Consider the following 13,055-nt stretch of genomic DNA (forward strand, 5'->3'; position numbering starts at 1 on the left):
ACCATAAGTTAGTGTTCTACAAATAATGAGATTTATTTATTTAAGTGATGTGGCACTAAATGTTAATAGATCTCATCGGACGACCCTCGTCCGGTGTACGCAGCCCCCTTTACCCCCGGACTATGTTACTGTCCATACAGTGATATTTGTGGAAGGACATCTACAAGACGTCACAGTACGACGAGCAGCTCCAGTCACCTGACAACGCGGCCAGGAGCTCGACGTTCACAAGCGGCACTGAAAGGGTTAAGCGTGCAGGAGGGAGCTCCAGCATGTAGATCCGGCAGCTCTGCTCTCCCAAGCCACAGCACGTTGGGTGTGTGAATGTGGGATTCATCCGCAGGGTTGCTAAGGGTGAAACTTTTCCCCTGACTTCCTTCACTTTGGGCCAGGAGGAGGGAGGCAGCGGGATCCCGGCGGACTCGGAGAACCCCCGCAATAACACCTAACAACATACACTAGGGGACCCCACAAAGACTCCTTCTACTTCTCCTCCTGCCGCTCCAAACCGACAGATTCTGACCTATAACTACCGACCAAGTAAGTCGCTGTCCGATCGTGTGCGGCTTGTTAATGAGTGCTGGGGATCTAGCAAGTAAACACTCCTGTATGTCTAGAAGGCGGTGAAGAAACGTCCCGGTGACACTTCGTATTCGTTTTGCTGGCGATTATATTGAAGGATTTTGTTTTGTCGGCTTGTTTAATTTTAGTTTTGTATTCAATCTGCTAGAAGGTCGTCCGGTTTGTGTATCCAGCCCGTCGTGGGAGTGACTGATACTTGTTAGCTGCTGCTAGGAGGCTGGAGCCCCATCATGGATACAATGTATCTAGTTTTAGTTCTCAGTTCATCCAATATGGCTGCCAGCGAGGAGCCGCTGTGATGTGTGGAGGCCTCGGCTGCCGATCTGATGGTGGAGGCTGGAGAACACCAGATTGCTCCACTGTGTGCAGTCTGTGCTGGGCTCCTGCAGGGGACAGAACACCAGATGGTGCGGAAGCCCATCTACAATGATGGGGGCAGTAGTCCTAGGATTTGTTGTTGCTTGGATGTTTAGACTTATGTTGTGTAATAAACATTGTAGCTGGTTTTCTCATGACTGATGGGAAGAGGCAGACATTTCTGACAGCTCTGCGACCCCCATTAGACATCTCTAACAGCTCTGCGACCCCCTCCCCATCAGGTGTTGCACAACACCAGTCAGCAGCATTCCCCCCACCCCTCTTTCAGGAAGGGCTAGTAAGCTCTGTGACTTATCTAGGACCCAGCGATGGACTTGTATTTGCTGTAGTTATAGATATTTTCCACCATCTCTGATAGGGGGAGACTTCCTAATGGAGGTCTTCGAGCAGCATATGGTGGAAAGATGTCTATACTGATGTCTACTATGTATATTTTCTGGCATCTACACACAGTACTACCACAGGGGTCTCAGTCCTAGGAAGACAGATCAGAGTACAAGGTTATTGGCCTCCTCCCTCTCACCTTGTTTAATGTGTAAACAGCCATTTAATGTCAGCTGTGCCAGCCCTTTAAACATGCAGCACAGGGCACCTGTGATTGGTCCTCTCCTCCACACCCGCCTGACATGTCCATCTAGAATGTTTTTCTTGTTCTTTTAACTCTTGCTGACAAAAGCCTCTCCTGCTTTAAAAAAAATGGGTCAAGAAAGCCATTAAATACGCTGGAACCTAAAGTGACTTTCCATCTGGCCATTTATATGCAGTTTTTGACTTAATAGTGAGGCATTCCTTCATGTCAAGGCAATGAAATAATATTGTTTGTAGCTCCAGCATATTCTGCATTACTTTACCAATCAGAGGGTGCAGGAACAGGCAAGATCGCCCTCCGTACAGTAGTAAACTAATAATCCAAATGCTAGGAGGGCTCTGCACGTAAAAGCTAGCGATCCTATGAGGAGATTGGTTCAATCCAGGGGCGTAAGAAGTGCAGCTGTCTTTTACTAAATGGGGCGATGCACAAAAAGCTGTATAAGTCTGTCACCTGCCAGACATGGAGAATGGGGGTTACTGTTGGATGAAGGGGGTGGATTCTGGGGAATGATGGAAGAGGTTTAGATTATGGAATAGGCCTTCCTAAGGAGAATGTTTTTAGGGCACCTTTAAAACTTGGCCGTTGGTGACTATTTTGATCCAGAGAATCGGTGCAGCTTGAGAAAAAACTTGATGAGGGGATTCTGGAGGCTGTTTGATCTGAAAGCACACGTATGCTGTTGGGGTGCGAGTACACTGGATGACTGTTAGGCGTTAAGTGCCTGACATTCATCCCAGCAATTATTGCTTCTGGGCTCTCACACAGCAGCGATGATCACTCAGTGAACGGAAGCAAAGCGGGCCAGAGATTTCTTCCGGCTGCCCACCTCCATTCACAGCAAACAAGCAGTCGCATAGATGAACGACTCCTGTTTACACAAGCGGATCCTGTGTTTTTGTTTTTTCTCTTGGGTTTTTTTTTTTTTTTAATGCCTGCACAAACTGCCAAACTATAAGTGAACTAATTATCATTTGTACATTTGCTGGCAGCACTGAACGATTATCGCTTATTCGCACCATGCAATGAGAACCTTAACGCTAATTCAGAAATTATGTAGGGGGTGCAGCACTGTGAAGAGAGTTGTGTGATAAGATTAACCTTTTCAGAACCACGGGTCACTTTTGGACTTGGGGCCCTTTTACTTTAAACGATTAGCGTTACACATTTGCACGATCCAACGATTTTTGAACAATGACTGAGAATTCGTTCACTGGCGTTTATCCATTTAATGCAGGCTTAACAAAATCTTTTGCTCGTTTACACATCTTTGTGTCTAAACAGTGTTCGTTAGTTGTTCATTCACTTGTATAGTCAATGTGAATGAAACACCTTTCAACTGTAGTTGATAAAACCAATTAAACTTTTACCCCATAAACTTTTTTTTCTCTCCAGTATAAAGGTGCAAAATGCACTTGTCAACAATCCCTCCCCTAGTTGTCGGAATGAAACTTTGTCTGTGTGATTGTAACATTGATAAGTGATTACAATATCGGAGCAAAAGGGTAATTTTATTGTGGAGAACTGACCCCATCTAGGGAGGCTCTAGTACCCTGTTGTACCGCCTCTAGCTTGGATACAAAATGTGATATGGGTGGGCATGGAGGCTCTAGTACCCTGTTGTACCGCCTCTAGCTTGGATACAAAATGTGATATGGGTGGGCATGGAGGCTCTAGTACCCTGTTGTACCGCCTCTAGCTTGGATACAAAATGTGATATGGGTGGGCATGGAGGCTCTAGTACCCTGTTGTACTGCCTCTAGCTTGGATACAAGATGTGATACGGGTGGGCATGGAGAGACTAGTACCCTGTTGTAGCGCCTCTAGCTTGGAAACGAGATGTGATACGGGCTGGTATGGATGCTCCAGTACCCTGTTGTACCATCTCTAGCTTGGATACAAGATGTGAAACGGGCTGGCACGGATGCTCCAGTACCCTATTGTACTGCCTCTATCTTGGATACAAGATGTGATATGGGCAAGCATGAAGGCTCTAGTACCCTTTTTTACTGCCTCTAGCTTGGATACAAGATGTGATACTGGCGGGTATGGATACTCTAGTACCCTGTTGTACTGCCTCTAGCGTGGATACGAGCAGGCATATGGAGGCTCTAGTACCCATTTGTACCGCATCTAGCTTGGATACAAGATGTGATACAGACAGGCATGGAGGGATACAGGGTCTGTATGGTATCCTGTGGCATATCCACATTGCTGTAACGGAGCTTCTAGATCGTGCAAACCCCGTAGGCTGTCAAAGTTGGAGTCCCATATGGTCCTATACATGTCCTATTGGCAACCAGGCAAGTGTGACAAGGCTGTGGGGACATTCCTGTGACCCCCCCCCCCCCCCCCTTGTGTGTGCGGCCACGCATTATCCTGCTGCCTCTTGGAAGCCACAATGAGAGGAACACGTGGCTGCAGGATGTCCGGAACATATCGCTGAGCTGTCATTGTCCCTCGTACCACTACTGGGGGTAACCAACTGTGGTATGTGATGGCCCCCCAGACCATCACACCAGCATTGGGGGCAGTGTGCAGCTCCACAACAGAGGCAGGGTCTCCAGACATGAACATGCCATCATCAGTGCCAAAAATCAAACTGGATTTGTTGCTGAAGACAACCCGGTTTCACTCTGTAGCATTGTGTACAACACCACTGTAAATGGAGGCAATGGTAGATGGGTTTCAAAGGCCGTACACTTAAAGGGTTCAAATGTCCTTCAGCCAAGTACCTTGAAATGTTTACGAACAGACACAGTGGTGTAACCATTGTCCCTCCATTCATCTAATCACACCACAACTCTAATCATTTGCATGTCTGCCTGAGATGGAACTGCATGCTTAGTTTTGCAGCAAAACGACAACTTTTGGGGACTGGAGTGTGTTTAATTTTTTATAAATGGCGTATGTGCGTGATAATTGACTAGTGCAGCCATTACTGTTCAAATCAAAGATCTGATGATGAGTCCGCTGCATGGGTGACAGTAAGCCAGTTAAATCTAAAAGAAAAAACATTCTTGGGCTCACCGAGATAGAGCCCATCGTTCTTTATTGCCAGGTATAAACACGCACCCATAGATAAGCGATGGTGTGGGATATAGAAACAAAACACTGGTATACTGCGCATGACAGCATGTGGGAGTACGTTGTCATGCGCAGTACTATTTCGCTGCCATATGCGGCTGTACGCAGGGTCACAGCCGGCTCCACAGCTGTTAAACCGTGCAGTTACACCCTTATAGCCATGAGAGCCTGGCCTAATACCCACACTGATCCGAAATAAAACTGCAGTCCAGCGTGTGCTTTGACCACTACACTTGGACTTGCCCTTGTGTTTCTGTTGGGGAAAAAAACTCCAGATTCTCTGCAAATCTGGCAAATTTCATGAAGTATGAGAATTCTGGGCTAGTTGTACATAATGGCATATACAGAAACTAGCATATCCCAAATGTCACAGATGAAATAAAACTTCTCAGCTGGAGGGATGTCCAACTTGCATTAAGGTCACTTTCAGATGAGCGTATTGTACGGATCCCTGATGCGGATGTAGTACAAATTATTACAGCCATATGATATCAGTATTTGCCTTTGTATTTACTGTCCTTTTTTATTTTCTATTGATCAATGTTTGCCCTAATAGAAAAATATAGCAATACGAAGGCAAAACAAAAGCTCATTCTGGATTTTTGAAAAATACAGCCATGTCAATAGATACGTAGATTTGTATTGCATTCTGCAAAGCAAGGACCGAAAATCATACTTCCAAATATGGGGAAAACTAACAAAAATAATGGTCAATTGCTATATGAACATGGTTCTTGTGCCTATATGTAAGAAAGTCTATAGCAGTTATTTCAGATGTTCCCCTTGTATGTAACTTAAAATTGGAAGTATTCTCCTTGTATCATTAACCCTTACAGCATAATGGGATGTCTGGGTCCTGTGATGTAAATGGGATCAGGATCCAGACAGAAGTAGACTATCTTTACATTCTACACACTGTGCAGATGTAACAAAGTTGCTTGCCTGTGTTAACACCGTGCATGCTGTCATAACACGCATGGAATCTACAAACCCTAAGCGTTTTTGTTTTTCATTAAACTTCCGGAAAGATCTAGCTGTAACTGCCGCTCTGCTGTAGTCCGTTCCTTTTGTAGAATAGTTCCCCATGGATATGCAGCCTTTCACAAACCCCACCTGATGGTGCTGCTAGTTTGTGGAAAGTCCTCGACTCCCTTCAAGCCTGTTGGCATCAAGAGACTACCCTGTGTCCGGAGATATTTAGTTTGTGCAATCAGCACTGCATGTACAACCCCCAATTTGAAAAAGGGTTAGGATATGGTGTAGCATGTAAAGAAGAAAACAAAATAGAACGATTTGGAAATCTCATAATCATGTCACAATAGAACACATCAGAAAGGGGAGGGGAGACACTTCAATTTCATTAAAAAAACTCAATTGATGGCAGCAACACATCTAAAAAAAAATGGGTCAGTCATGTCTACCATTATGTAGCATCCCTTCTTTTTACAACAGTCTGGGAAGTGAGGAGACCAATTGCTGGAGTTCTGGGAGATGAATGTTGGGCCATTTCTATCTGATGGAGGATTATAGCTGCACAACAGTCCTGGGTCGTCTTTAATGGATTTTGTGTTTCATAATGCGCCAAATGCTCTCTATTGGAGAAAGGTCTGGACTGCAGGTGGCCCATTCAGCACCCATCCGTACTCTTTCTGCGAAGCCATGCTGTTGTAATGGATGAAATATGTGGTTTAGCATTGTCTTACTGAAACATGTGACGCCTTCGATGAAAGAGATGTTGTCTAGATGGAGCATATGCTCTAAATGCAAATATACTTCTCAGCATTGATGGCGCCTTTCAAGATCTGTAAGCTGCCCAAGCCTTAGAAACTGGTGCCACCATGCCATCAGAGGGGCAGGATTTTAAACTGTGCACTAACAAGCTGGATGTTCCTTCTTCTCTTGAGCCCACAGGACATGGCATCTGTGGTCCTTTAAAAAAAAAAAAATTTTGATGCATGTGAGAGCTGTTTTCCATTTTGCCTCAGTTCATTATAGTTGAGATTTGGCCCAGAGAAGATGCTGGCGTTCTTGGATTGTGTTGCTATATGGCTTCATCTTTGCATGATACAGCTTTAATTTGCATTTGTGGATTGCACAGCGAATTGTGTTAACAGACAGTAATTTCTGTTAGTATTCCTGAGTCCATGCAGCGATTTGCATTACTGAATCAGTCCAGTTAATGCAGCGACGCCTGAGGGCCCGTAGATCTCGAGCATCCAATATTGATTGTCGGCTTGTCCGTTGTGCACATGAATTTCTCCAGATTCTGAGTCTTTTGATATTATGTACTGTAGATTGGGGGCTATTCAAAATCTTCACGTTTTTACGCTGAGGAACGTTTTTCTGAAACTATCACCACTGTTAGATGCAGTTTTTCAGATTGGTGAACCTCTGACCATCTTTACTCCTGTGAGGTTCTGCCATCCCTACATGTTCTTTTTATACACAGTCATATGACTTAGTAGAACATTAACCCTCAAGCTCTTTTTCATTTGTACTTTTCCAGTCTTTTATTACCCGTGGCCTAACTTTTAGGGAGATGCATTGCTTTTAATTTCTAAATAAGTTAATTTTTAGAAAAGAAATAGAAAAATGTCTCACTTTGAAATCCTGATATATGCAACTGTTTCAGGCTGCCTGCATGTGAACGGGTCGGACTCTGCATGCGGGAGCCGACTCTGTGCCCAGCCGGCGACCACTCATACCTTTCTTCATCGGGAATGCAGATGGACCCCGCGACTCGCCGTCGGTTATGCTCAGTACAGGCTTTTATTCAATTTTTTTTTTTCCCCCATGCCGCAGACATGAACTCAATCGCAGTGCTAAACGGCTCTTTCCAGCGTCGCGATTTTTGAGCAGAATCTGTTCTATATCTGTCTGTTTAGCTCATGTCATCACCCATCACAATGATGGGGTGTGCTAAAACACGCTGTCAGCCATAGCTCCCTGCAGCCAAAAGCAAAAGTAAAATCGCGGCGCTTTGCCCCGTTCATGTGTGAAAGCGACCTAGCTATCCATTATTCATCTTTACCTTGGTATAACTTTCATGAAAATTGTAAAAAGCAGATTACAGCCGGTTTCACGCGAGCAATAATCTCGCACGGGTTTTGCGCGTTGCAAGACTCTCAAAACTCTCACTAATATGAACGCCATTCCTTTGAGTTGAGTCCTACTCATGAGCAATGCTCGGAATGTATCGACCATTGATTTCAATGGGACCTTAAATGCATTGCATGGCTCTCGCATGCTAGTGCAATACAAAGTTTCCCATTGAAAACTATGGAAAACCCATCCGATCCTCCAGTGGCATGAATTTCATGCAAGAGAATCGTTACTTCAGATTTGATTGCATCAGCCGATAACGTGTGACCTAGGGCAGAGTTTCGCGGCCTGGTATCGTACTCGTCCATGTGCAGTTAGCCTAACGCCTCCTTAATAAGTAGTTTCGGTCAGTTAAGGAACCCCCATTGCTGTCAAGTGTAGGAAAGACCTGTAATATGTATCGACTACCGCAATGCAACATATTGAAGAGATCGGAGACTTACAAAGGTTCCCAGCTTTCTAACAAATGGCTCAACTGAAAACCCGTCCTGAAGCGTGTAAGGAGTGAAGAACCGACTGGCCCTCAAAGCCACATCCTGCTCATATTGAGCTCCTGTGGCTTGACCAGCGGCACATACTCTTGAGATCGCTATGCTCAATGCCAAGTATTTGTTGCAGTACTGTAAGGCTAATCTCACACAGGCTAGTGCGATATCTGGATGTGAAACTCTGCCCGATATCACTCTCGTCAATATGCGATTTCCCCGCGGTTGCGAAGCGTTTGTGTTTAAAAGCGCCCCTCAACACTTCAGAGAAGTAGCAATCCGCTGCTGTGGCTAATATCGGAGGTTTGCAAAGGTTTCCCATTGTTTTCAGTGGAAAAACCTTGCATCGCATTCGCCGTGCAATGCTCTGTAAACAAAGGGCAATGCAATGCTTTCCCATGGAACGCCTAAAGATAGGACTTGCCGCAATTATTTATTTATTTTTGCCCGCGATGCCGGAAAAATCACTATTGTGTATAACCCCATTCAAAAGAATAGCGTTCATATGTGTGCATCTTGCAACACACAAATCTGATGCGATTTTTCTCGTCCGCGTAAAAGCAGCCTGAGGCTGTACTCACGCGGTTGTAATTCTGAGTGTGCCGCACATGAGAGCGCAGCAAGCACTCATTGACATGCACATTTGCAGCATGCTGCCATACACCGCCTTGGCATGTATGCACGCGTAATACAGGTCAAGATAGAACATGCTGTGATATTTCTTGGGGGTGTATTTTACGCAATTTGTGTGAGCGGCAACATGGAGCCAATGGGAGATTGGTACAGTGTATTACACATGCAAAACCCATGCACGTAATGCGCTGTGACCACAGCCTAAAGTGCACTGATGACGCATAGTGGTTATATGGGTCTGTGGCGTGATAAATCGCATTTCACGATCTGTTAATACACTTCAGGATTGGTGGATGCCAGTGAAACCATTTTTGCTGAAGTGCATATTTATAAATGAAAGTCTGGGGCTTTTTGTGTGGAACAATCTAGTTCATTTGGGTCAGTTTCACATGAGCATGTTAAGGACACATTTACTGGGTAATATGTAAGATGAGCTGCCTAGGCTGACTGCAGCGCTATTAACGCTATAAATTCTTGCATCTCCGAGCCTTATGATCTGCATTTGGGCCAATAGACCCAGGATTGGGCTGGGACGCTCATCCGTATCACAGCGCATAAATGCGCCCACAATAGTCCATGTTAGACTGGCCTTTGGGCTCTGCTGACATTACAATTCTAGCCTCCGTGTAACGTACATGCCAAGAAAACTTCCTTACTCTGATAGGTGGCAGGCTAAAGGAGTCCTATTGATAAGCTCGGGGGTATACAGTACAACAGCAGCTTTAGCGCTTGGCCGTCATAAACATGATGTGAACAAATCAAACTACTAACAACCACTTGACCGTGAGTATGTATGTTTGTGTGTGGGTGCTTCACTTGCTCCACCCCCTGGTGACATCATCGCAGGTCCTACAACATATATAAAACAGAGCCTGACCAACAGAAGAACAACACAATTGGGGCTCTTGGAAGGGGAGGACAAAAAATATAACAAAATGAGAATACAACTAAGCTGGTATCTCAGACACAACTCAGCAGTTCTGACAGAAGACATCGACCTACTGCCACCACAGAGATCCGATGGGCTAAAGGACCTGTGGTGATGTCACTGCTGCAGGAGGAGCCATTGTGCAGTTGGTAGAAAGTACTGTATAATGGATAAGCTGACAGCAGCCACCAGGACCTGTGATTACGTCACTATCATGTGATCGCCTGTGTGGGTGGAGTCGGAATCTCATGACATGGGGTAATCACTGTATCCAGGAGTCTGCTGAGCTGGTGATGTTTGGAAATTAGCATGGATGTACCACAGCTGTGTGTGATGTGTGAATCAGGATGCATGTAGTAGAGCTGTGTGTATGTGATGTGTGGAGATCATAATGGATGTACAATGTAGCATAGATGCCACACAAACATTGGTAGTATAATTTCCTAATAATTACTAGTCCTTAAATGAAAATGCCATGACAAACAATGGTAATTTGGAGAATTATTTGCTTGCAACTCTTTCGCAATAGCTCGGCAGCCCTCTTTGTTTTTGCACGACAGCAAATGCCCTTTGTGCACAATGCCTTGATCTCAAACCCACTACAAACTGAAACTATGATTAAAACTAGACCACATCAGTTGCCTAAAGTTCTAACTGCATTCATATGAATTGTTACAGGCCTGTTCTAAACTCCATTTTTAAAGCACTTAAGGCTGCATGTCCACGGACGTAAATCACACTGTGTGAAGCTTTCCATAGCATTGGTATGGAAAGTGCAGCCACAGCGTCCACGAGTGGAGAATAATAGCAATTCTCTGCTCGCTGGATCTAAATCGCAACATGCTGCGATTCTCCGCGGTGAGCCTATCTTCCAAATTTTAAATCTATTAGGCTCATTGCAGAGACCTTGCAGTGCTCCCCCCTCCTAGCGATATTCCATCCCGGCCGTGGACAGGGGGCCTTAAGTGTCATTTCAATTACCTGAATTGTGAGTGTAGTGTGTGTTTAAAATATATGTAATTGCAGCCTTCTCTACCTCGGTAAGGACTTGTGCTTAACAAAGTTGTGTGTGTGTGTGTGTGTGTGTGTGTGTGTGTGTGTGTGGGGGGGGGGGGGGGTTTTGGTTTTTTTTTGTTTGTGTTTTTTTTTTTTTTTTTTTTTAATTAGTTCGTTCCACCCTCTAAACTCCTGCGGTCCACGGCACGTACGCAGTGACATACCGTGGATCCGGATGGTTTCCATTGGCTTCACTGGGAGCACTGTGCAGGAAAACCGCATAAAAATGAAGCATGCCAGGGAAAAATAACATCCGCGGCTATTTAATCACCTGCGGGTGCTCAATGATTCCCTTTGGGCGCAATTTGCCTGCGCAGGGGACCTGCGCGCATTTTGTAGATTGATTTATGCCGTGGACATAAGGCCTTATTTGTATCTTTTTTTTGACATGCTAGCCCAAAAACACATGCATCTTGGGTGGAATAGGAGTCGTATTAAGGGGTGACTATATATCCTATAGAATGAGAACATTTATGAAATTAACCTATAGCTATTGTACAATACATATATCAATTATAAGTAGATGTGTAATATGTATTTTTTTTCTTTTTTTTTTTTCTACAGAGAATATGCATCTGGAGATCAAGGTCGCCCTAAATTTTATTATATCATACCTATACAATAAGCTTCCAAGGCGAAGAGCTGATTTGTTTGGTGAAGAGCTAGAAAGGCTTTTAAGACGCAAGTACGAAGGACACTGGTATCCTGAAAAACCACTAAAGGGCTCTGGTTATCGCTGTGTTCACATTGGTGAGACGGTTGATCCAGTAGTAGAGCAAGCTGCACGCAGAAGTGGTCTTGATATAGATGATGTAAGGGCAAACGTACCAGAAGAGCTGAGTGTTTGGATTGATCCATTTGAAGTGTCTTACCAGATTGGGGAGAAGGGAACAGTAAAAGTCTTGTATTTGGAAGATGTGGAGACAAGCACAGAGCTGGACAAAGAGATAAAGAGTAGCTTCAATCCTGAGGCTCAAGCATTCATCCCAATTACAAACCAAGAGGCTTCATTATCAAACTCTCCATCTCCATCCTTTGGTCAGTCCCCAAGTCCAACTTTTATCCCTCGTGCCACTCAGCCAATTACCTTTACTACTGCCACATTTGCAGCCACCAAATTTGGCTCAACCAAGATGAAGAAAGGGGGTCAACGCATGGCACGATCTCCCACCAATAACCTCGCAAAGCACAAGGGTCTATCTCTTTCCATGCATTCGCTGAACTTCAGTCCAGCCCAGGGAACCCCATCCCAGCTTTCTCCAAACGCCAAGGAGTTTGTCTTCAGCGGTCCACCGGGAATATTTTTTGAGGCGGATAGCCAGAACCTTCCAAGTCCTGGTCCGTTTGCAACACCCTTCAGCACTGGAAGCAGCCTGTTTAATGAGAAATCCCCTTTTGTGGATGGCTTGAACTTCAGCCTCCCCTATCCAAGCCAGCCGTTCCAGCCTGTTGTCCTGGCTAATTGAGGCAATTGAAGAAAATAATTTTTGAAGAATTGAAGATAAAGATCTAAAAATAAACCTTTTTTTCTGCTTCTGAAATTTAAAAGAAAAAAAAAATGTAACACAAGTAGATATTACTGGGATACAAAGCACTTGGGATGCGTTGCTACTGGACACTTGTGAAGTTCTCACCTTTTTATAAAAAGATGAAAATATATATGTGAAATATATAATTATAGAGATTATATGGATAACTATTTTTTTCCCTCTTACGATTTGGCTGCATCGGAATAAGCCTCCGATTTTAGTTTTGAATTCTCCTCAGTATGTCCAAAAGAGAAAATGACTATTCTGCATGGTCATATCAACAGAACTGTGCCTGTGGCGGGATTGCCATGCTTGGAATTTTGTATTTTGATTAAATCTTACAATTTCGTCCTCTGCCAGCCTGGAGGAACATCTCTTCTCACATCTTGTGTTTTTGGGGGTTAGATTTCTTATTTATTCTGTAATGAGCTTCTTTTCTACCGCAATTTCATTTTTGTTTTTGTCTATTCCTAGTGCACCCTTTTTTTACTTGTCTGTCTAAAACTTAATTTTCCACTTTTTTTTTGACTATTTACAATAGCCATGCATTGATACTTCAATCTGGAGAAGGAATTCTGCTTGTAATAAGACTCCTTGTAGTCGCAGGAGTAAGGCTAGGCTAACTGGTTAGCACCATGACTTTGCGTCCTGTTAAAACGTCTTCTGGGGTGTTTTTTTAATCTGTG

The 13,055-nt window shown here is 44.2% G+C and overlaps 1 protein-coding gene across 1 annotated transcript; it reads left to right on the forward strand.

Moving 5' to 3' along the window:
• Positions 1 to 365: 365 nt before the first annotated feature.
• TOB2 (transducer of ERBB2, 2) lies at positions 366 to 12,728 on the forward strand. Its single transcript, XM_066596373.1, has 2 exons — positions 366 to 540; positions 11,405 to 12,728. The coding sequence occupies exon 2, from the start codon at positions 11,410 to 11,412 to the stop codon at positions 12,304 to 12,306; it is 897 nt and encodes a 298-aa protein (XP_066452470.1). The 5' UTR covers positions 366 to 540; positions 11,405 to 11,409; the 3' UTR covers positions 12,307 to 12,728.
• Positions 12,729 to 13,055: the final 327 nt, after the last annotated feature.

Source organism: Eleutherodactylus coqui, chromosome 3, assembly GCF_035609145.1.
Source record: "Eleutherodactylus coqui strain aEleCoq1 chromosome 3, aEleCoq1.hap1, whole genome shotgun sequence".
Lineage (NCBI taxonomy): Eukaryota > Metazoa > Chordata > Amphibia > Anura > Eleutherodactylidae > Eleutherodactylus > Eleutherodactylus coqui.